This window comes from Lissotriton vulgaris, chromosome 1_2, assembly GCF_964263255.1.
Source record: "Lissotriton vulgaris chromosome 1_2, aLisVul1.2, whole genome shotgun sequence".
Classification (NCBI taxonomy): Eukaryota; Metazoa; Chordata; class Amphibia; order Caudata; family Salamandridae; genus Lissotriton; species Lissotriton vulgaris.
Genome location: NC_141686.1, coordinates 42855215 through 42877988, shown reverse-complemented (window position 1 = coordinate 42877988; position 22774 = coordinate 42855215). Strand labels below are relative to the sequence as shown.

At 50.4% G+C, this 22774-nt stretch overlaps 1 protein-coding gene across 1 annotated transcript in view; it reads right to left on the bottom strand.

Moving 5' to 3' along the window:
• Positions 1–22774, bottom strand: part of CAPRIN2 (caprin family member 2) — a 682604-nt gene that overhangs the window by 148269 nt on the left and 511561 nt on the right. Inside the window, exon 20 of the mRNA XM_086952790.1 lies at positions 3689–3877. Within this exon, the coding sequence (XP_086808916.1) occupies positions 3689–3877 (189 nt within the window). The remainder of the gene's footprint in view (positions 1–3688; positions 3878–22774) is intronic.

The following is a 22774-nucleotide window of genomic DNA, read 5'->3' as shown; positions in this document are numbered from 1 at the left end:
TCCAGAACGCCTCAGCACGACTCATCCTTGACATCCCCCGACAAAGCCACATCTCGGACACCTAAGAGACCTGCACTGGCTCCCGGTCAACAAGAGAATCACCTTCCGACTCCTCACCCACGCACACAAAGCCCTACACAACCAAGGCCCAGGATACCTCAACAGCCGCCTCAACTTCTACCCTCCCAAACGCCAGCTTCGATCGACCGGCCACGCCCTCGCCGCCGTCCCACGCAACCGAAGAGCCATCACAGGGGGACAGTCCTTCTCCTACCTCGCCGCCAAGACATGGAACTCCCTCCAGACCCACCTCCGCCTGACCCAGGACCACCTCGCCTTCAGGAAGCAGCTCAAGACCTGGCTGTTCGAGCAGTAGCGGCCCCCCCCTCCTAGCGCCATGAGACCCTGTGCGCTATATAAATGCTCTGATTGATTGATTGACTATATATGTGCATTGTAGAGGTATAGTAAAATAAGGCAGAGATTTTTACAAAAGTTATGGCAACCCGGACAACAGCCGGGAGACTGCTGAATCCGAATGGCGATCAAAAAGGTTCACACCATTAAACAGTAGATCATTAGCCTGGAAACGACTGTTGCGCAGCCATGCATGGTGGGGCAAAGCCACAGACCGAGCAAGAGCTCGCCCCACAGAGTCAGTGGCATCAAGGGAAGAACAGAACGAAAATTGCACCATTCCCCTGCCATCAAGCAGAAGCCGAAGCAACTGAGACCCCGGCTCCTCTGGAACAGAAGGGAGAAGGTTCTCGACCAAGTTCCAAAGGGTCGAAGATGCATGCGCGAACACACACGCAGTATTTAAGGTGCGGATACCAGCAAAGGTAGAAGCAAAAAGCTGGTGAGCACACACATCCAGCCACCTAGACTCCCTAGTGGGAGGCAATAATGGCAATGCGGATGTAGACTAAGGCAAAGGCTGCCTGAACCACAAGTCCCTGAACCGCAGGGTGAGTGGCCAGGCAGAGTGGATCACCTGGAGCGGGACGGTGCCTACGAGCAATAGCCCGATCAACGGTCACCAGAAGAGAGCCTGGCCCATGTACCACGCAAAATGACACAAAGAGCCGCCAAATGGCAGCAAAGGCTCCACATCTATAGGCTTCAGATTGAGCAAATCCAGTCAAGAATCTGAAAGCAGAGGGACCACACGAGGTTGAAAACCAAGAATAGCAGCCACCCTGTGAATGGCACATGCGTAAGCAGAACCAGCTTCAGTTGCCATCTGGTTAGGCAATGATAAACAGACGGTAGGAGACGTTTAAGGACTAATCCATCCACTCGAAAACAAAAGTGGAGAAGCCGGAGACTGACCCGAAGGCCAGGCAACACAAGGCACTTGCACCATGGGCCCCTGACCTGGGGAAATCCATAGAAGCATCAACTCTTGACAAGGAAGAGGCGTTGTTGCCGGCACCGGCATCAATCAGCATCGTGTGGAGGTCGCAGCAACGTCTGAGGAGTCTGGGAGCAGCAACCTCTTGAGGAAGCTTAGGTGTCCGCACCGGCAGCGATGGACGCCGGGGCGAAGTCGACTGGACGTCGACGACCTCCACTGGGGACTCTACCTGGATGCTGCCAGACGTCTATCCCACAGCAAAAGATGCATGTTTGGGAAGACCAGACATCGAGCCGGGCGTCCCGGCCGGTGCCGCCTCAGACATCAGAGCAGGAAGCCGCTCAGGGCTATGCAAAGACTGACGGGGCGGGCTGGACGGTTGACTGGGTAGACCCACTGAGCCGTGTCTCATCGGTGTCATATCTTCTCCGGAACCGGAGTTGATGCACACAGCCAGAGCAGAGGAAGAATCCGCCGGGACCCGACATGAGTGCCTTCCACCTCTTTGGGACCCGAAGGCACTTCAGGGAGAGGGGGTAACCCAAAGTAAAACTGGAGTGCAATAGAATAAGCCTCCATTTGGGCACGCGTCGCTCCAACCCCCGGAAAGGGAGGGTATGGAGACAGCGACTGCCAGGTGCCCTTACCTGGCCTAGAGCAAGAGGAGGGGGCTCCAGCCATACGCGAATGGGAGGAAGACCTCCGTGCTTGCGCTTACCTACCTTTGAACGTCATTCGTGAAAATGACCTCTAGAACGAGCCCAATCCGAGGGGGGAGACCGGCGACGTGAAGGTGCTGGACCGGACAGCCGCGCAGCGAGCAGTTTCATACAGCGCTCTCTCTGGGACTTGGGCTTCATCCTCTGACAGGCGTCGCACTCTTCAGAGTCATGGTGCATGCCGAGGCACAACATACAGATGAGGTGCGGGTCAGTGCCAGACATCTGACGTGCACAGGCTTCGGGCTTTAAAACTCGAAGGCACTGCACACTGTTCCAGGGACACCAAAGGTGTAGAAAAGGCCTAAAAACCAGGCCAAGGAACTGCTGGTTTGCCGGGATTTGCCTTGGGACGCGGAAAAGGAGAAAACTGACGTCAGCACGCCGGGAGGGGCATATACGGATCTGCTGACATGTCTGTGGACAACGTCAGGGCGGAGTCACGCCGCCCCCTGGCGCACAGAGGTGCTGCTGCGGAACGTTTTCCATATCCAGTCTGATGTCTGGGGATATTCTAAGTTAAGGCATGTGCGTCTAGACGTACAACAGATTGTTATTTATAAGCAGCTAGTCAATATCTTTTGCATCAAATCGCCAACCAAACTTGCGTTCCTGTAATTAACAGGACAGGAAAGGAATCCTCTGCAAAGAGGTGTGTCTGTAACCTATAGAGATTTAGTTAAAGTATAGGTTTCGACAATTAAAATGACAATGCTTAATCCTTTAAACATTAACCGAAAGTGTTCTGTATGTGTAAATTTACAATGACCACCAGTCATTGAGTCAACTCACAATTTAGCTGCTCCCGACTGCAGTTTCTGTAATGTGTACTCCAAGATATCTTAGTCACAAAATAATTTAATGAACATTTTTAGCAGTATATAGCCAATAACTGAAAAATGGTCAACCATTTATATATCTTTAAGTTTGAATGTCACATTATCCCCATATGGAGGGAAAACTCCAGCTTTTTAAAGGCACGATGGTATGAGAAGGTCAAGATTAAGCCTTTTAAAGTCTTTCATCCTTCAGAGACCAATAAAATGAGTTGATTAAAGTGGGTAATAACTCATTTTATTCAATGCTTAGAATCTTCAAACTTTAGTGTTAAGCAGTATATGCAAATGTTAATTCATCATTTTAAATAGACACAAGAACCAGTGAGAAGCAAATATTTCCCAGGTTATCCAAGTTCCTTGATGTTCAAGTCCTACTAATAAACATTTTATTATTTAAAAGTAGCAGAACCAAATTGTGTTTGGTCAGGTCCCATTAGGCCTTTAAATCTGCCCACAATCTTTTATGATTTACAACTGAAAAGCCATCTTATAACACGAAGCACAATTTGGGAATATGAGGCACCTTCTTACAAGGCAGGTTTCATTCCTCAAACGTTTTATGTGAGCTCTAATGAAAAACATGGTTATGTCTAAGAATGTTAAACACATACAAGAAATTATAAGGTCCCCATTACAAGAAGTCATGGTGTGATTGATTGGAAGGAACAATTTATGCCGAAAATGAAACTACTTAAAGGGTGATGGCAACATAGATCAGGACTGGTTCGCTGGATCATTGAGCAACAAATTCACCACCTACTTCTAAGTCTTACCTTTGTATCCACTTGGGGAACGGTAGGAATTGACTATGCCTCTCCCGCCTCTCGCAGCTCCTCTGACTGACCCACGGCAGTTTATGTAAGGTGCAGTGTTCCTGACAAAGGTGTTGCCTTGTGCTGGATAAAACGAGGCATTTCCATTACTCATCTGAATAGTTCCATCAGGTTGATAAGAAAGAGTTGCTTTAAAAAAAAAGCTGCCTTTAGTATGATTAGATGCACTATATACATTGGCACAGTAAATATTTCAAGAGTACAGAAATAAGAAAGGAAAATATATAAAGCATCACAATCACAGTGAACAGAATGCAAGGTGTTCGCTTCTAACCAGCTTGGTCTCTTATAGCTTCTAGCATGAATCGGGACATGTGGCAGGCCTGCAAGTCCCCAGCCCTTTTGCCACAAATAACTTTTTGTAACATAGCTCGAGAATCTCTACTGAAGGATTCTTGTGCACATTACTGTTATACTTACTATATTTCAGTGTCACAGGAAATCTTTCACCACACCAAGATGGATTAATAGTCATGATAAATGTGTGCAGCACTTCGTGATTAAGGAATCCCTTACCAAGGAAGTGGACGGGTTGCTATGATTTTAAAAGAAGTGTAAAATCGTATAACAAAGTTTAGCGTTTTCAACCTGGCCTGAATTTCAAGTTCTACAGAGAACAGGGAGTCATTTTGGACATACGTTAAATGAAAGTTAACTCACAAATATTTACACAAAATGGCAGGTGTAAATGTCATTTGGAATCTCTCCTAAAGGGGCCTTGCAAACTAAGCAGGATGCAAAATGTCCTATCCAAATAAAGGTCACAGTACTCAATTAAACCCCAAAGCTAAACTAGACCAATTCAGTTTTAGGCACCTTAACCACGTGTACTTTTGGCCTAGCTGCGTGGCCCTGGACCTGCCCTATTGTCCAAAGCAGGAAATCTCCTGAGCAAGGGGGTCTTTTGCTCCTTAGCAGCCCCCAAAAGGTCCTCAACTGCAGACCACACACCCTAGTCCTAGGTCTCTCAACCTCAAGCCTTCCTAGGGGCCTCCAGCAAGCCCACCCTCTACTTACTTTACAGGATCTGATGCAACGAGCATCCAGAAAATTCAAGAGGACAAGCCACGGGCCTCCAGACTCCTGGCAGAGTTGTAGCAGCTCGGGCTGGTTCTTCATGTGTTTTTGCTTTTTTCTTGCAGTCCCTTCTGCTCAGAGTCTGTGCAGGAACTTAAACCCTGAAGTGGAGCTTCTTTTATTTGGTTGGACACCCATCTACCTTGGTGGTGCCAAACATCCCTCAGTCCCTTAAGACAGTTACACGAACCAATCTATTGTCTGTTCCTCGAGAATTGCAGCACATTTCTCCCTCTGAAATACGCTCCTCTCACCCTGGGCCTGGGTTCTTCCCTCAAAGGATTAACAAAAAAAATCAACAAAAATAAAATCAATGTGGTGACTTGAGCTAGGGACCTACTTTTAGCTTTGACGACACCCGGGAAATTCAAAGGAAAGGATTCTGAAGCTAGAAGGCTAATAGATTATAGGAGTTAATACAGGTAAGTAAAAAGACTTCATATTTGAGTTCGGAGCCCATCAGGCAAGTGTTATGAGCCACAAGCCTACAGTCAGGGTGTCTTTTTGTTGCCTGGTCACCACCTAGGTTCATAAACCTACTTGGCCTTATGTGTGACACTCGCTTTGTGCAGTCTGCAAGGTGGTATTATAACACAGTGCCATAAGAATAGGGCATTGTCACCACCGGTTGAGATTATCTCTTCACACCAAAGCAAACTTCTTTATATTGGGAATGGTGATATGACTGGTGGGAGAAACACTTTTTTGGTCGGATATATAATTTTACATACATTATTTTTCTTAAAGAATGCTTAAACCAGCTGCCAAGCACGGGCTTTAAGGACGGTCTGTGGTGGAGCTCCAAGTTCCATGAGAATGAATGGTCTTGCTGTATTTGGAAATCTAGGAGGCATCTTGAATGGCTACCAATATGTATGAGTTTGATGCTTCACAGTGTGGAATTTTGAGGGAAGCTGCCCTGGACAGCACTTCGAGTACTTTCCTTCCTGGTTCACAGAGTAACTGGATGACATGTCAACACTTCCCGGTCCAGTGCCAGATATATCAATGATTTATTGATTTCCCAGAGTGGTAATTCTTTTATATTGCATACTGTTTGTGAGCTAGTTTGTTAGCATAACAACTGCACACCAACAACTAACTCCACACAATGAATTACAGAATTTTGTATGCACAGTTGATGTGCACATGTGACCCTAACAAACACTGTTTTGAGGAGTAGTACATTTTAGACCATCATTGGAGACCTGTTCACAGAGCGGACTACTATCCTCCATTTTCACTGGTGCGGCTTTTGTTGCAATGTACAGACCAGCGTATGATTCTTGGTGTACAGAGCTTGGTATAGTACTGTTTGGCAACCCTAAATCTGTCCTATTCAATTTGCTTAGCACTTTTTTTTGTTCAGGATCTGATGCCAAGAAATATGGGCACAAAGAAGTAAACCACAAGATCGGAAACTTGTTGAAAATCTGGTTTCTAAGAAGCTCATTGTAGGAGTGACTGCATTAAGGCAATATTTATTGACCCCTTTGTGAGATTGGTGCATATTAGCCAATATTTGCCTCTATTCCAAAGCATTTTACCAGACTAGCAGTGGTAATAAAATTACAAATTATTAACGTGTACTATAAAAAGTCATTAAGAACAAGCATGAATACCCATTGAACAAGTTACTTACCTTCAGTAATGATATATCTGTAAGAAACCTAGGATAGATCTAGATTACTAACCTTCGAATTATCCCCTGGAGTCAGACTGAATCCGGGAAGTTTTTCAACAGCAGTACCCCTGCGTGTCGGAAGGTGGCGTTGGTCGACTCTGCGTACATTGTCGTAGTCGCCAGGATGACTGTGGTAGCTACATCGACACCGCCCTCGCGCACTGATGTCCATTCTGTACACGATTTTCCATGCCACAAGCGCAGAGCCATGCAAGACACGGACTACTGGTGCACAAAACTAGGGCCCTGAAAGGCAGTCCATAACCCTAGAAGTTATTTCGCAGAACGGGGAGGATGGGTGGGGCGGTAAGGAATCTAGAACTAGCCATGTTTCTTACATATATCATTACCAAAGGCAAGTAACTTGTTCATCTGAAAGGAACAGTTCTAGATTCCTTACCTTAGAATAGATAACCCAGCAATAACAACCTGGAGGTGGGTCTGAGAACTAAGTGCACACCAAAAAGTCCGGGAGAACAGAACTGCCAAAGAAGTAGTCTCTTCGGACTTGGCTGTCCAGGCAGTAGTGTTTGGTGAATGTGTGCAGTGATGCCCACATAGTTGCCCGACAGAAGTCATGAAGAAGGACTCCCAAGGCAGTAGTTGCCCTGGTGGAATGGGCGCGCAGCCCCACTGGAGGCTCCTCCTTTGCAAAAGAATAGCAAGCTTTAATGCACAGAACGACCCACCTGGTGATGGTATGTTTGTGCAAGGCCTGACCTTTCTTAGCTCCCACGTAACCTAAGAGCTGGTCGTCGACCCAGAATGGTTTGGTGCGATCCTAGTAGAAGGAAAGCAAACATTTTGGATCCAGACGGTGAAGCCTCTCTTCCTCTTTTGAAGGAGGCAGAAAGAAGGTGGGCAAAGTGATGGTTTGGCCAATGTGGAAAGAAGTAACCACCTTGGGAAGAAAGGAAGGTCTGGTTCTAAGGACGACCATGTCCGGATGAAAAGCCAGAAAGGGAGGCTTGGAAGAAAGCTTGTAGCTCACTCACCTGCGCGCAGAGGTGATGGCCACCAGAAAGGCAGTTTTCAAGGTTAAAAGCCTGAGAGGGCAGTTATGTAGCGGCTCAAAGGGAGCGCACATAAGATAGGTAAGAACCCAGTTCAAGTCCCACTGAGGCATTACAAAGGGAACAGGAGGAAAAAGATGAGTAATGCCCTTAAGGAAACTATTTACAACAGGCGACTTGGAAAGAGAAGGCTGATCAGGAAGCCTAAGGAAGTCTGAAATGGCAGAGAGCCCTTTAGAGTGCCCAGAGCAGAACCCTGCTGGGCCAAAGAAAGAAGGAACAAGAGAACCTCAGAAAAAGGGATGGAAAGGGGATCCACAGCCTTTGCTGTGCACCATGCGACAAATTTGTTCCATCTGTAGGCGTATACTTTCTTAGTGGAGGGACGCCTAGCTGTCAATATTGCATCACAGACTTCGGGAGGCAGGTCATCTGACGTCAACTGTTGCCGCCCAATCTCCATGCAATGAGGTGAAGGTTGGACAGGTTCGGGTGGAGGATCGTCCCCTGTGTTGAGACAGAAGATCCTCCGGAAGAGGCAGTCTGATCGGCGGATCGATGGCCATGTGTAGCAGCTTGGGATACCAGACTTTGTGGCCAATCTGGAGACACAAGAATGACTTGGGCCCCGTTGCGCTTGATCTTCAGCCCTCTGGACAGAAGTGGTGTCGGCATATAGAAGACCACAACTCCACTCGCGACGAATAGCGTCTCCTAGCGAGTGCCGCCTTGGTAATTCCAACGTGCAGAATTGCTTACATTGTGTGTTCTCTTCGGTGGCAAATAGATCTAACATAGGCTCTCCCCACTGCTGAAAGAGACCTTGCACCACCTCTGAGTGAAGGTGCCATTTGTGATCCATCATGCACCAGCGGCTGAGTTAATCCTCCCTGGAGTTCAGCGAACCTGCCAGGTGTGAACCACCAGGGAGATGCCCTGATGTTCCAGCCATGTCCAGAGGCCGAGGGCATCTTGACATAGGGTCCACGACCCCACCCCGCTTTGTCTGTTGCAGTACCACATGGCAGTGGTGTTGTCTGAACATCTGCACTACTCTTCCCCGGACAGAGGGAAGGAATGCTTTGAGTGCAAGACGGACCGCCCGAAGCTCAGAAGGTTGATGTGGAGCCCAAACTCTGCTAAAGACCAGAGGCCTCTGATCTCCGCCTCGCCCACTGGAACTTCAGGTCCCACTGCAGAGCCAGCATATGGCACCTGGCATGATCTAACAGCAGCATGCAGGAGGTCTGTTGTATCCAGAATCGCTCCGATGAAGAGGAGCTTCTGAGAGGGAGTCAGGTGTGACTTCGGCATGTTGAAGGAGAACCCATCGAATGCAGGAGGTCGGCCGTAGTCTGGAGGTGCGAGACGACAGCCTGGGGCAAGCCCTCCTTCAACACCCAGTCGCAGAGATAGGGAGTACACTGGAACCCCTGACCTGCGCAGATGAGCAGTGACCACAGTCATCACTTCCGTGAACACCCAAGGGGCGCTGGTAAGGCCAAAGGGGAGCACAGTGAACTGAAAGTGCTTGTGACCTGCTGTGAAACGTAGGTAACGCCGGTGGGCCGATAGGACGGGGATATGAAAATAAGCATCCTGCAAGTCCCAACGGTACCATCCAGTCTCCAGGGTCGAGGGCAGTCAGGACCTGAGCCATTGTAAACATTTTGAACTTCTCCTTCCAGAGGAAGCAGGTTGACGTCCCTGAGACCCAGCCCTTTGTCCTTGTGCACCAGAAAGTAGTGGGAATAGCAACCACGACCTACTTCTGGGACAGGAACACGCTCAATAGCACTCTTGACCAGGAGTGCCGAAGCTTCCTGTTGGGGAAAGGCCAGATGATCCTCCGACATGCAATGGTATTGAGGTTGCATGAATGAAGGGTGTGTCTCGAAGGGGAGGGAGTAGCCCCTTCGGACGATTTGAAAAACCCACCTGTCCGACGTGATGGTGCCCCACTGCGGGAGGTGGTGAATCCTGCTGCCCACTGGCGATTGGTGGCCTTGAAAGGTCAGACTTGGGGGGGGTTTGGAGGCTGCTGCAGAGAGGGCTGTGGTGGACTGGCCCGCCTGCTGGCCCCAGAACCACGGCGTTGGTTCCCACGCCCCTAGCTGCGCAGGGGCTAACTAGCTGCGCAGGGGCTAACTAGCTTGCACTGGCCTGTGGCCCTGGGTGGGACATGGTGGGGCACCCCTTCCGTAGCCACGAAAGGAGCGAAAAACAGACTGCATAGGGCGGGTGGTGGAGAGGCCCAAGGACATGGCCGTAGCCTGAGAGTCCTTAAAGCGCTCCAGCACAGTGTCTGCCTGGTCACTGAATAGGCGACGGCCATCAAAGGGCATGTCCATAAGAGTGAACTGGACATCCCCTGAAAAACCAGTCGACCTCAACCAGGTATAGGAGCGAAGGGCTACCAATGTGGAAATTGTCCTGCCTAGTTGAGTCAGCGGTATTCAGCCCACAGCGGATGGTAAACTTCGCTGCGTCTCTACCTTTAGCAACTGCACGAGAGTGTACGGCCCGGGCCTCACCCGGGCACTGAGGCAGCACTTGCACAACCGTATCCCACACAGAGTGGGAGTAATGGCCCAACAGACATGCAGTGTTTACCAACTGCAGTCCCAAGCTAGAGGAAGAAAAACACTTCCCAAGATGGTCCGGGTTTTTGGATTCCCTATCAGGTGGAGCGGTAGGGAATGCGCCCTTGGAGGTGGTGCCTTGGACCACCTTGCTCTCAGGGGTGGGGTGTTGGGAGAGGAAAGAGGGGTGACCCAGGTCCAGGCGGCGACTTCGGGCAATCATCCTATCCACAGGAACCCCCGTGTTGGGCATGGACCAGGTGCCCAAAAGGATGTCTGAGGGCTTCATTAAACGGCAGCAGGGGCTCCAAAGAGCTCAAGGCCGGTTGAAGCATCTCTGTCAGGAGGTTAATCTGGATAGCCAACGTAGGGAGCTCGAGGTGGACAACTTCGGCTGCCCTACGCAACACAACTGCATATGATGCTCCATCCTCCATAGCCGCGGTAGGAGGAGACAACATGCCAAGGTCTGGTTAGGTATCCAGACCACTGGCTTCCCCCAGATCCTCTCGTCAGTCTGGTTCATAACCTAGCGGGTCGGTTAAAGGGACGTCCAGATCCATACCAGCCCTCCTCTGTCTGCCAATCTGGTCTCACAGAGCCAGGGTAGAACAGGGGCACAAAAGTACCCGTCGGCGGCAGATCCAGCGTTGGTTGATGCCGGTCGGGCTCCGTATATACCTCGAGGCGGCGGCCAGGGTTGACGTCGGCTTGGGACACAGCAGATGCTGGTTGCGGACGTGGTACTGGTGGAGATGTTACGAGGTCGACAGGCACTGATCTGGATCCAAGTGGACCCTGCGATGCAGAGGCCGGAGCTGCCTGCGTCGAAGCCCCAAGCAGTTCCGTGGGCCCAAAGGCGCGCTGGCTTGATCGGGCTGCCCAAAGATGGCATGTATTGCTTTGTGGAAAGCTTGAAGCTGGGCAGGTCTCTCTCTGGGTACCGCAAAGGGAGAGAAGCTCAGAGCCATCACTTCAGGCTCCGCACGGGAGACATAGGAGGGGCACCCCCTGCATCCCTCATCGCGTCGGCCAGGGAAAGTCAAAGAGCGGCGAAGCTTTCTTGTGCTGCGACTTACCTGACCCAGAGTGTGAAGACTTAGAGCAGAGGTCTTCAAACTTTTTGATGCCGGGACCCCCTTGTAAAACCTTTTTAGGCGTAAGGACCCCCTTCCGACAAAAGTTTCTAGAAACTGGTACTCCTCATCATCAACTTTTGACAACCATAAATGCGCCTGTTAGACCTCATCACATCCCTCCATCATTCATCCACCCACACTTTCACACATCCATCCATCCACCCTTTCATCCTTCCATCCATCCTTCATCCATCCACCCTTTCATCCTTCCATCCAAACATCCATCCTTTACCCATCCACCCTTCCTTCCTTCCTTCCATCCATCCACCCATCATTCATCCACCCACCTTTTCACACATTCATCCATCATTCATCCATGCAACCTTTTATCCATTCATACATCCATCCACCCTTTCATCTTCCCATCCATACATCCATCCTTCATCCATCCACCCTTTCATCCTCCCATCCATACATCCATCCTTCTTCCATCCACCCTTTCATCCATCTACCCACCCTTTCATCCATCCACCCATCATTCATCCCCCCACCTTTTCACACATCCATCCATACATCCATCCTTCATCCGTCCAGCCTTTCATCCTTCCATCCATATATCCATCATTCATCCATCCATCCATCCATCTACCCTTTCATCCATCCATTCACCCTTCATTCATCCACCCATCTTTTTACACACCCATCCATCCATCATTCATCCATTCACCCTTTCATCCATCCATCCTTCATCCGTCCACCCTTTCATTCTTCCATCCATACATCTATCCTGTACCAATCTATCCTTCATCCATCCACCCTTTCATCCTTCCATCTATACAACCATCATTCATCCATCCACCCTTTCATTCATCCATCCACTCATCATTTATCCACCCACCTTTTCTGTGCCTCTCTCATGGGGGGGATCAGTATCTCTCTGCGTCGTCTTCCTTCTTTCCCGCTCATGGGAGGGCATCTCTGTGCCTCCCTGCTGGGGGCGTGGGACGTGTCACGCGACCCACAGCTCCAGGTGTTGTCCTGTGTCCTGTGAAGTAGTGTGGCTCACTGGTTAGAGGCGGCAGACCCGAGAGCAGAGGACGGCCCGGGACCAGGGTTCGATTCCCGGCGCGGCAGGTTTCTGGACCAGGGTCAGCGGACTCGATAATTCTCTCGCCTCGGTGCCCACTCTGATCAGCGATCACACTCGGCAACTCTGGGCATTAGCTTGCCTCATATTCCCTAACGGCCCCACCAGACCGCCGGGGATGCCTGGTCTCACCCTGGAGATACCCATTAAGGGACCATCTCTCAGGGAAGCCAGGAAGGGTTTCGCAGCGGTCGAAGCGCCTTGGGACCCTACGGGTAAGTAGTGCGCTATATAAATGCCAATACATTTACATTACATTTACAGGTGCGCAACATCCATTGAACTCAAAGGGCTACACTACAGCCACTCCCCCAGCCCCCATCCACCCCCCCCCCCAGCTCGTGTATGTGAGCCCGCTGTAACAGCTTCAGGAACACACACACACAGTCACATCCAAGTACTTGACAGGTCTTTAAAAGACCTTTTACTTGTTAATGAGGCGTTTGTTTCACACCTCGGTGTGAATTAGGCCTCGGCCGTGAGCACCCTCGATCAGCCCAATGCCAGGAACTGCACTCTGCAGAATCTGCGACCCCCTTCCCAGAACTCCACGACCCCCCTGGGGGTCGCGCACCACAGACTGACGACCACTGACTTAGAGGAAGAATCGTGGTGGCTCGGCGACCGGTCCCTCTACCTACACAACCTGTACCTCGAGCGGCACAGCACCGGGCCTAGAGTAGCTTTCGGGACCGCTCCCGCAAAGACTTTGGGGCCATGGTCCAGCAGTCTGAACACAACTTGGGGTGCACCAGGAGTCCATGGACTAAAATAAACAGTCAATAAAAGTCGACAAAAGTCAAGAAAGTCAGTCAAAAAGTGACTGGTGGTACCGCTCTCTCCGGATCTGCGCTTGCTGGCGCGGAAAAAGAAAGAACTGATTTCAGCGCACTAGGGTGGCTTCTATGTAGCTACCGCAACGTCATCCCGGCATCGATGACGCCAACAGACGCCACCTTCTGACGCGCAATGGTACTGCTGACGAAAAAACTTTCCGGATCCAGTTTGACACCTGGGGTAATTCTATATTGGTACATAGGCTCTCTTTGAGATACCTAGAATTCAATAGAAGAGTAACTTCTTTGTTCTTCTTGCAGGTTGATGCAAAACTGGTCTATTTTTTTATTTTTTATTTGCATTTTGCTGGTCACTTACTGTGTATTTGTACTCCATATATGGAGTCTGGTGATCATGAGAGATTATGGGTCCAAGTTGCCTGTGTATACACAGAGAGAAGAGCACATTCTAATGTTCATTCTAATAAGGTAGCTGCTTTGATCTTCGTGTTGTAAGTTGTTGGACCCGGCCTCCTGGAGTGGTTCCCCCCCCGCAAATCAGCTCCCCATCAGCTCAGCTCTGTACATAGGGACTCCCTAGCTACCCTACCCATGTCCGACCCAATGCCCATTTTCCGTATCGGCCTGTCCCCGGCCATCCTTCCAGCCCACACGCCCCAGACCCGCAAGGCCCCATAGGCCCTTCGGCAGCCTTTTTCCCTTTCCGAGTTCCCTGATGCCGTGGGCCTAACCTGACCCCTGCCCCAGCGTAGCGTAGGCTCCAGACGCGCCAGCCCCCGTTGGGAGGGTGAGGGTTACCCTAGTGAGAGAGGGCGAGGAGTTTCGATGGCACCTCCGGCCTCGCCTGAGAGACCGGTTTCGCCCACACCTCTGGTCTCCCCCCGGAGGGCCAGTTCCGATATCACCTCTGGCCTCCCCGAGTGCTGGCTCCAGACCTGCTAGGCGCCTGGGAATTCCCGGACGCATCCTCAAAGGGATCAAAGAACCAACCGCCAGACCTCGCCCCCGGACTGCCCCCACAGCCTCGGACCCCCGCCTGCCAGGGTCCGGACATCAAAGGGTCACTGAACTATATCAAGGGTCGCCCCTGAACTAGCGGGCAGTTGTATCTTGGACAAGGAAGCCCTGCTGATCTGATCACGGCTGAACTGAACCTCGTGAACCCTTGAGCCCTGCTGACGTTGTTGCGGCTCGTTCTTGGAACTGAACCATCGGAGCCCTGCTGACCTCGTCGCGGCTCGAGCTTGAATCTTGAAGACATCTACGGAACTCTGAGCCCTGCTGACGTGGTCGCGGCTCCCCCTGAACCTCCTACAGAACGAGCCCTGCTGACGCTGTCGCGGCTCAAGGAACATTCTAGTCCGGCTGGACTATCGAAGTCACCATCCCGAAGAGACTATCCTCAAGTGAGTAGGATCACCAGTGCGTTTGCCATCTTCGGTATCCCCCTAGCTCGAGGATTGAGAGCTGTGCGAAGGGTACACCACGTGCTGGGTTACGACCCTAAGACTGTCCCGTTACCCCCCCATCCCTAAAAAGACTTGAGACTCTCTGCGATCCTTCGATCATTGTACATAAGTGTGATATTGCTTTCTTCGTGTTTATAATGAAGTTTCTAACTCACCCCTCGGTGTTGTGTCCGTTCATAAGTGTGGTGTGGCCATCGTGTGTACGATTCACTACCCGAGGTCTTCCCCAGCGAAGGTCTCTCATAAGGCTCGGCAGTATTGGTGGGAGGGGTAGGTCACGGAGGAGCTGGGTAGACCTAACCCGACCTCTGGGGCCGCCCCTTCTAACATAAGTCAATTTGGATAGATCATAAAATCCACTGTAATCTATAGTGCACTGTGAAAACAAGTATACATGTTTATTTGGACAGAGACTGGATTAAACAAATGGCATGTTACAAGTAAGTATATAATAAAATTTAAACAAATTTCAGGCCTCAAGCACCAGAGCGGCCGAAAGTACCTGCTTATAAATCCAGTTTACATAAAGGTCCCAGGTCTTACAATGTCCTATTAGAATATAGCAAACTTTCTTTAATGGCAATTAATTTTGAGAGTTCATTCAGAGACGTTGGGTCAATCGGGCACCTTTTGCATAGGATTGTCCTTGCAACTATGGAGAAAATAAACATAAAAAGGTTCCCCACTCAGGTGGACCTAGGCGTTCCCGCTCCATGCTGCTGGTATTACACGTATATGTGAGTGTGACTATAAAGAACATCACCCCCTCCTTTACCGATGTAGTGGTATCCCCTAAAGTTTAGGGGATTCCACATGAACATTTTTTGAAAGGTGACCAGGTAGGATACCCTCCGAGCAATTTGTTTTTATATTTAAATCCAAAGTGTTCATGAATAAAGGTGACAACTGAGGAACTTTGAGGTATTTTTAGAGTATCTGGATCTCATTTCTATCCAGGAAATTGTATGTAATAACTCACTCCAGCCGCCAAGTCTTTGTGGAAGTTTTAGTCTGCCCTGATAGTATCATCTTACCAGGGTGGGGAGAGGGTGTTTATGATGAAGCATGACTAATGTGTGTGAGATATCTTATTCCATTGAGTATGGCTTCCCTCATGAGACACTCAACCCCCTTCCAATTTAATATCATAGGATAAGACTCCCTCTAGAATCTTTGGACAGAGTATATACTGTGTACCCACGATATTGGCACCCTGCTTTTTGTTTTAGCTGTTCCATCCAACCACATATTCTGGACCCTAGATACATCTACTCTAAGGTCCACCTTCAAGGCTTTATACAACAGAGATCAATCGCAGGTTCCGGGTCCAAGATTGTCATCAGGGTGTGGGACTCCACTGGCTCCTCAGGGAATGTGGTCCATCGTTCACATGCAGTGTGTGTTAATTTAGCATACTGCAGGAAATGACCCTCCAGGACTTTGTAACATTCTCTTGCATTCGCAAAAGAGAGAAAGGTTCTACTTAAGTATAGGTCACCTGTCATTACATCCCCAAACCATCTGGACAAATCCAGCGCCTGTATATGACCGGAAACTATGAAGCCATGTTAAGGGTAGTCACCGTGCATATAGGGCCATCCATAATACAAGGGTGGCCTAGGACGCCCATGCCCAGGCAACCAGGATAACCATGAATGGGCAATCCTGGGGGGTCCTCAAGCCCATCATAAGGTATAGTGGTAGGTCTATCTCTGTGCTCCAGCATGCCAATAATTTCTTCTCCGCCTTTGGCCCCTCATCCCACTATCATCCCATGTATTGGAAGAGTCCGGCGAGATAATAAAGATGTAGGTATGCAAGACCAAGGCCTCCCTGGTCCATATCCAGCTTTATCAGCCCTAGTTGCCACCTCCTGCGTTTCCTGGCCCATGCCAGGTAGACCAAGAGGCTGTTTAGGGCAGTAAATGTGACATTGGGGATTCAACAGGACGTTTGCAGCATATAGGCAGCGCAGTAGTAGGACTATTTTTGCCAGCGCTACGCGTCCCATAACAGACAGTGGGAGACAATTCAACAAGTGGATCAATGCCTCTAGGCCTGTGAATACTGTTCCCACATTCAAAGCATATTGGGTTTTGGTTGTATAGGTAACTTGAATACCTAGATAGTGGAAATGATAGCATTCCCATGTGAATGCGGAGACAGGGAGTTCCGTGATATCTCCCACAGCTAGATCCGCCAAGGGGAACATAACGGATTTCTGGCTATTGATAACCAACAAAGACACTGTCCCAAACTCAGTCAGCACTGTTAGGAGGGCAGGCACGGCCTCTATAAAACTGTGCTTATTCGCATATTAAAAAATGACAAGAGTGTGTCCATTCACAACAAAGCCCCATCGGGCCATGTCCCGCTGTAGCAGTTTCGCCAATGGTTCAATCGCTAGTGCGAAAAGGAGTGGGGACAAAGGACATCCCTATCTTGTTCCCGACTCTATACTAATGAGCGTAGAGACCACTCCTCTGCTGCGCACTCTAGCAATCTAGGTACAGTATAACAGACAAACCCATGCAGGAGTCATGTAATCCATTTTGCACTCCAATTCGCACTGATGTGCTGAAAGCTGTCAAACATGTGTCTCTGATGTGGATACAGGGTACGTTTCTGCTATAAGCAGTTTATAGAAACAGGGGCATGAAAATGCATGCATCTATTTTCACACAGAGGACCTGCTACAATCATGGAGTCTCCACTCCACAAACCTGGAGAGCTCCCACTTCAGGCAGTCCTGCTCATCACTAAAAGCCATTTTCTAGCACATGTATACACTACATCTAAAACAGTAAGTTAGTCATCAGTCTTCGTTCCTCAGCATGCAACTGCACATGTTAACATGCAGCCTGTGCTGAATTCGAGACCATCTGCACCGGAACAGACTCATTTGAGAAGTAGCCACTTGAAGTTAAACGGAGAACAGTTACTCTGGAGAGTTTCCACAACTTCAAGCTGGATTCCTTAAATATGGGCTTAAAAAACAATACATAATGTAGGTCTAAAATACCTATTGTGGAAATCCCCTAACAGAGTTCCAATAGCACTCTCAGAGCAGAGGCACAATTTACTTTAGGGCCTGAGCAAGTTAATTTTGGAACATGAACAAGTTACTTTCCTTCAGCAATGCTTTCAGATTCAGGCTCAACCTAACAGCACATTTCCCACCTTTTGAATATTCCCCAGGCATCAGTCTGGATCTGGAACATTTGAACAGTACCTCTATGCGCCAGTAGGTGGCACCGTGTGGCTCCGCACGGACACCTTTTTAGGTTTCGCCTGGCGTCCACTGCAATTTTTTTTTTAGCAGTACGGGGCTTTGTCCCACCTGTCTCTTCCATTGGCTAGCTCCATAAATGAAGGCTAGCCATTGGAAGAGATCTGTCCGTTATTCTCCGAGCAGATTCGTGGGCTTTCCGTAGATTTTCTCATTCCGCCCCTTTTAGAACTTCATGCGGCGGCGGGCGTTTTTTTTTTCTTTCTCAGCATGTTTTGGGCATTTTGGACGTGTATTTTGCAGGGGTGGGTTGCGCAATTTCAGTTTCCTTGATTTGCTAGCAGGTAAGCGGCATTTTGTACGTCCGTGGCTTGTCTTTGTTTTCTGGTTGTTTACTTTGTAGGTCTTGCCCGTGTCCTGTCATCTCTGTGTACTGTTCTTCGTGTCTGTTGTCTTAGTTTTTGTCATCTGGGTGTCCTGTGGTCTCGGTTTGCTGTTGTGCGTTGCCCCCCCTTGCCTCTGCCTGCAGCTCTCCTCCCCTCAGCTCTTCTCCGTCCCGCTCTTGCTAACGATAACGTCAAACAATTGCCCCAGGGAGCCCACAACCTGAAAACCTCGTCTCACCTACTCCCCAACCCCGCTTTCTTTATAGAACAGTCCACTTCTACTTAACCCAATGCCCCGTTGAGTAAGTTCTCCTTTGTAGCGCCGAAAGCCTTCTATTACAACCCCAGTCAGTCCACTTATGGCGTTCGCTTTTCCAATCCTCAAATGGCCACAAAGTCCTGCTCCCTTCACGGACTTCACCCAGTCAGTCACCTCGTGCCCAACTCCTCACACAATGCCACATATGCAGCTCTTATAGATTACCAGCCTCTGTCCATTGCAGAGTCTTTATTCTCTTATCACGAAGCCCCGTCCCCGCTCTCGCCGCACGGTAAGCATCTAAAGAACTAGCCCAGAAAACAGCTTACTCACCGTCACAGTTACTCCCCATGCTTGAAGCTGCTCCTCGAGGCTGGCTGTTTCTGCGGCCTCAATAACCAGAAAAAACGTTTAATGAACTGCATTTGTAACACGTTTCCAGGATTTCAACTCCGCTTCTATTTTTGGGCAGTTTTAAATAACGCAAAAGTAGGTATTGGAGTGCTTTACATGAGCACCAACTACATTACACAAGTACATTAGGTAATGTTATTCTTTGTGCTGTGGCATTTCTGAAGTAGCGTCCAAACCTGGGCCTGTGGTGTTCCTGGATCCAAAGCACAGTGGTATGCAGTAGTGTACGAGGTTGTTATCCCTCCAATATAGTTGTACGCCGTCTTCTTCCCAGTTCAGTAGTATTTGTCCCTCGCAGTTACAATTGCAGCCTCTGTCGTGTAGTCAGGACAATGTTTTACTACTTCGGAGGTTTCATTTAGCTATTTAAGGTATTCTGGGAGTTGTTTTAGTTTGAGTGGCAGGCCAGATACCAATGGTTTGTTCAGAATAGCCAAGCACTGGAAACATGGCTGTGATTGCTTCCCTGCCCCCTGGCTGTGCTTGCTTCCCTGCCCCCTGGTTCACCTTCCCCTGGCTGTGCTTGCTTCCCTGCAACCTGGCGTTCTTGCTTCCCTGCCACCTGGCTGTGCTTGCTTCCCTGCCCCCTCGCTGTGCTTGCTTCCCTGCCCCCTCTGGGTGTGTGTGTGTGTGTGGCTCTGGGTGTGTGTGTGTGGCTGGCTCTGGGTGTGTGTGTGTGTGTGTGTGGCTGGCTCTGGGTGTGTGTGTGTGTGTGTGTGTGTGTGGCTGGCTCTGGGTGTGTGTGTGTCTGGCTCTGGGTGTGTGTGTGTGGCTGGCTCTGGGTGTGTGTGTGTGTGTGGCTGGCTCTGGGTGTGTGTGTGTGTGTGTGGCTGGCTCTGGGTGTGTGTGTGTGTGTGTGGCTGGCTCTGGGTGTGTGTGTGTGTGGCTGGCTCTGGGTGTGTGTGTGTGTGTGTGTGTGTGGCTGGCTCTGGGTGTGTGTGTGTGGCTGGCTCTGGGTGTGTGTGTGTGTGTGTGTGTGTGTGTGTGTGTGTGGCTGGCTCTGGGTGTGTGTGTGTGGCTGGCTCTGGGTGTGTGTGTGTGTGTGTGTGTGTGTGTGGCTGGCTCTGGGTGTGTGTGTGTGGCTGGCTCTGGGTGTGTGTGTGTGGCTGGCTCTGGGTGTGTGTGTGTGTGTGGCTGGCTCTGGGTGTGTGTGTGTGGGGCTGGCTCTGGGTGTGTGTGTGGGGCTGGCTCTGGGTGTGTGTGTGGGGCTGGCTCTGGGTGTGTGTGTGGGGCTGGCTCTGGGTGTGTGTGGGGCTGGCTCTGGGTGTGTGTGTGGGGCTGGCTCTGGGTGTGTGTGTGGGGCTGGCTCTGGGTGTGTGTGTGGGGCTGGCTCTGGGTGTTCGTGTGGGGCTGGCTCTGGGTGTGTGTGTGGGGCTGGCTCTGGGTGTGTGTGGGGGGCTGGCTCTGGGTGTGTGTGGGGGGCTGGCTCTGGGTGTGTGTGTGTGGCTGGCTCTGGGTGTGTGTGTGTGGCTGGCTCTGGGTGTGTGTGGCTGGCTCTGTGTGTGTGTGTGGCTGGCTCTGGGTGTGTGTGGCTGGCTCTGGGTGTGTGTGTGGCTGGCTCTGGGTGTGTGTGTGGATGGCTCTGGGTGTGTGTGTGGCTGGCTCTGGGTGTGTGTGTGTGTGTGTGTGTGTGTGGCTGGCTCTGGGTGTGTGTGTGTGTCTGGCTCTGGGTGTGTGTGTGTGGCTGGCTCTGGGTGTGTGTGTGTGGCTGGCTCTGGGTGTGTGTGGCTGGCTCTGGGTGTGTGTGTGGCTGGCTCTGGGTGTGTGTGTGGCTGGCTCTGGGTGTGTGTGTGGCTGGCTCTGGGTGTGTGTGTGGCTGGCTCTGGGTGTGTGTGTGGCTGGCTCTGGGTGTGTGTGTGGCTGGCTCTGGGTGTGTGTGTGGCTGGCTCTGGGTGTGTGTGTGGCTGGCTCTGGGTGTGTGTGTGGCTGGCTCTGGGTGTGTGTGTGGCTGGCTCTGTGTGTGTGTGTGGCTGGCTCTGTGTGTGTGTGTGTGGCTGGCTCTGGGTGTGTGTGTGGCTGGCTCTGGGTGTGTGTGTGGCTGGCTCTGGGTGTGTGTGTGTGGCTGGCTCTGGGTGTGTGTGAGTGGCTGGCTCTGGGTGTGTGTGAGTGGCTGGCTCTGGGTGTGTGTGTGTGGCTGGCTCTGGGTGTGTGTGTGGCTGGCTCTGGGTGTGTGTGTGGCTGGCTCTGGGTGTGTGTGTGGCTGGCTCTGGGTGTGTGTGTGGCTGGCTCTGGGTGTGTGTGTGGCTGGCTCTGGGTGTGTGTGTGGCTGGCTCTGGGTGTGTGTGTGGCTGGCTCTGGGTGTGTGTGTGGCTGGCTCTGGGTGTGTGTGTGGCTGGCTCTGGGTGTGTGTGTGGCTGGCTCTGGGTGTGTGTGTGTAATTGCTGTCTGCTGAGCTCGTCCGTAGGGTAAAATAGGTCTCACATTTGCGAGAGATTAAGCTAATGGCAATGTAAATGACAATGCCATTTATTTATCGGTTTTCAAAACCAACACAAATACAAATTGTCATTTACAATACCAATAGCTCTAACTTTTCCAAAGGCAAAACCGTTGCATTGTAAATGCTTGTTGCTCCTGAAATGACGTGCAGGGCCTTCATAGGCGCCATTCCTGCACACTGAGGTCAGTTGCCCTTGAGGCGGACCGCACACACAGACAGATCCTCAACATGTAAATGTGTTGTATTTGTATAGCGCGAACAGTAACCCGTAAGCATCCCGGCGCTTGTACTCCTACCACAAGGGAACCCCTCCTGGCTTTTCCTTGTGAGGTGTCCACTCCTGGGCATCCCATGGTGAAACCAGGCATCCCTTGTGTATCGGGGGCCGTTGTGGAGACTAAGCAAGCTATTGCCCAGAGTTGCAGCGTGGGGCCCATGCTTAGATTCGGCACTGAGGCGAGAATATCCGGTCAGAGGAATTTAAGCCCGATCCCACCAAGGCAGGAATCAAACCCTGGTCCCTGGCCAGCGCTCTGCATCAAGGTCTGCCGCTCTAACTATTGAGCCACACTTCTCCACATCAAACTGGCTTTGACCAGTGCGCAGATTCCTAGACTTGGGAATTTATTAAAATAGTCCAATTCACAGGGAGGGTGAGTGAGGAATCTATGATCTGATGGGTTTTTTTCTACCAAAAAAGACAGTCACTGAAGTAACTTGTTCTTCGGCTTGGCCCAATGCCAGATTCCTCGCCTTTGGAATGGATACCAGCGCAGGAACTATTTGGAGGTGGGTCTGAATTAGCTCAAAGAAAAACACCCTATAGGACTGAGCAGGCAGTGCTTAGTTTGTAAAGAAAATGTGCTGGAGCACAAATATCAGCTGAGAAAACAGTGGCTGGTGCAGTTACAAGTCAGAGTGCGTTGTACTGAATCAAACTCATTGCTTCAATGCGCCAGTCACACCCCGCCCCTTTATCTCACTCATGCAGGCTTCGGCTTTCTCCCTTTGCAACGGCTTTCCTGTCGGTCTTCCTACTTCTGTCCACTGTGTGCGTTTCCCCCTCCCTTGTTCATGGTCAGTCTCTGATGAGAATAAATAACCAGCCACTGATTGAGCTTTTAGCCCTTCTAGAGGCTGTTTTTTGCCAATGCGAAGCAGATCTCGATATAGAGAACAATTCAATGGAAGATGGTCCTTTTCTGCATGGCCTTGCCATTTGCTTGCTCAAGCAAACACCACAAAGAGTAGATTGTACATCTTGAGCTCCCTGGTATGATCGATGTGAAAGTACAGCTGCTCTTTTAAGGTCCTAGTGAGGAGTGGCTCTTCTTCAAAGCAGTGGAGCAGATCTTAGGACGCCGGCAGGGTGATGGGTTGACCTACATGAAATGGAACGGCGTCGCAACTGTCTGCAAGAAGGATGCTTGTGTCTGCATAACCAGTTACC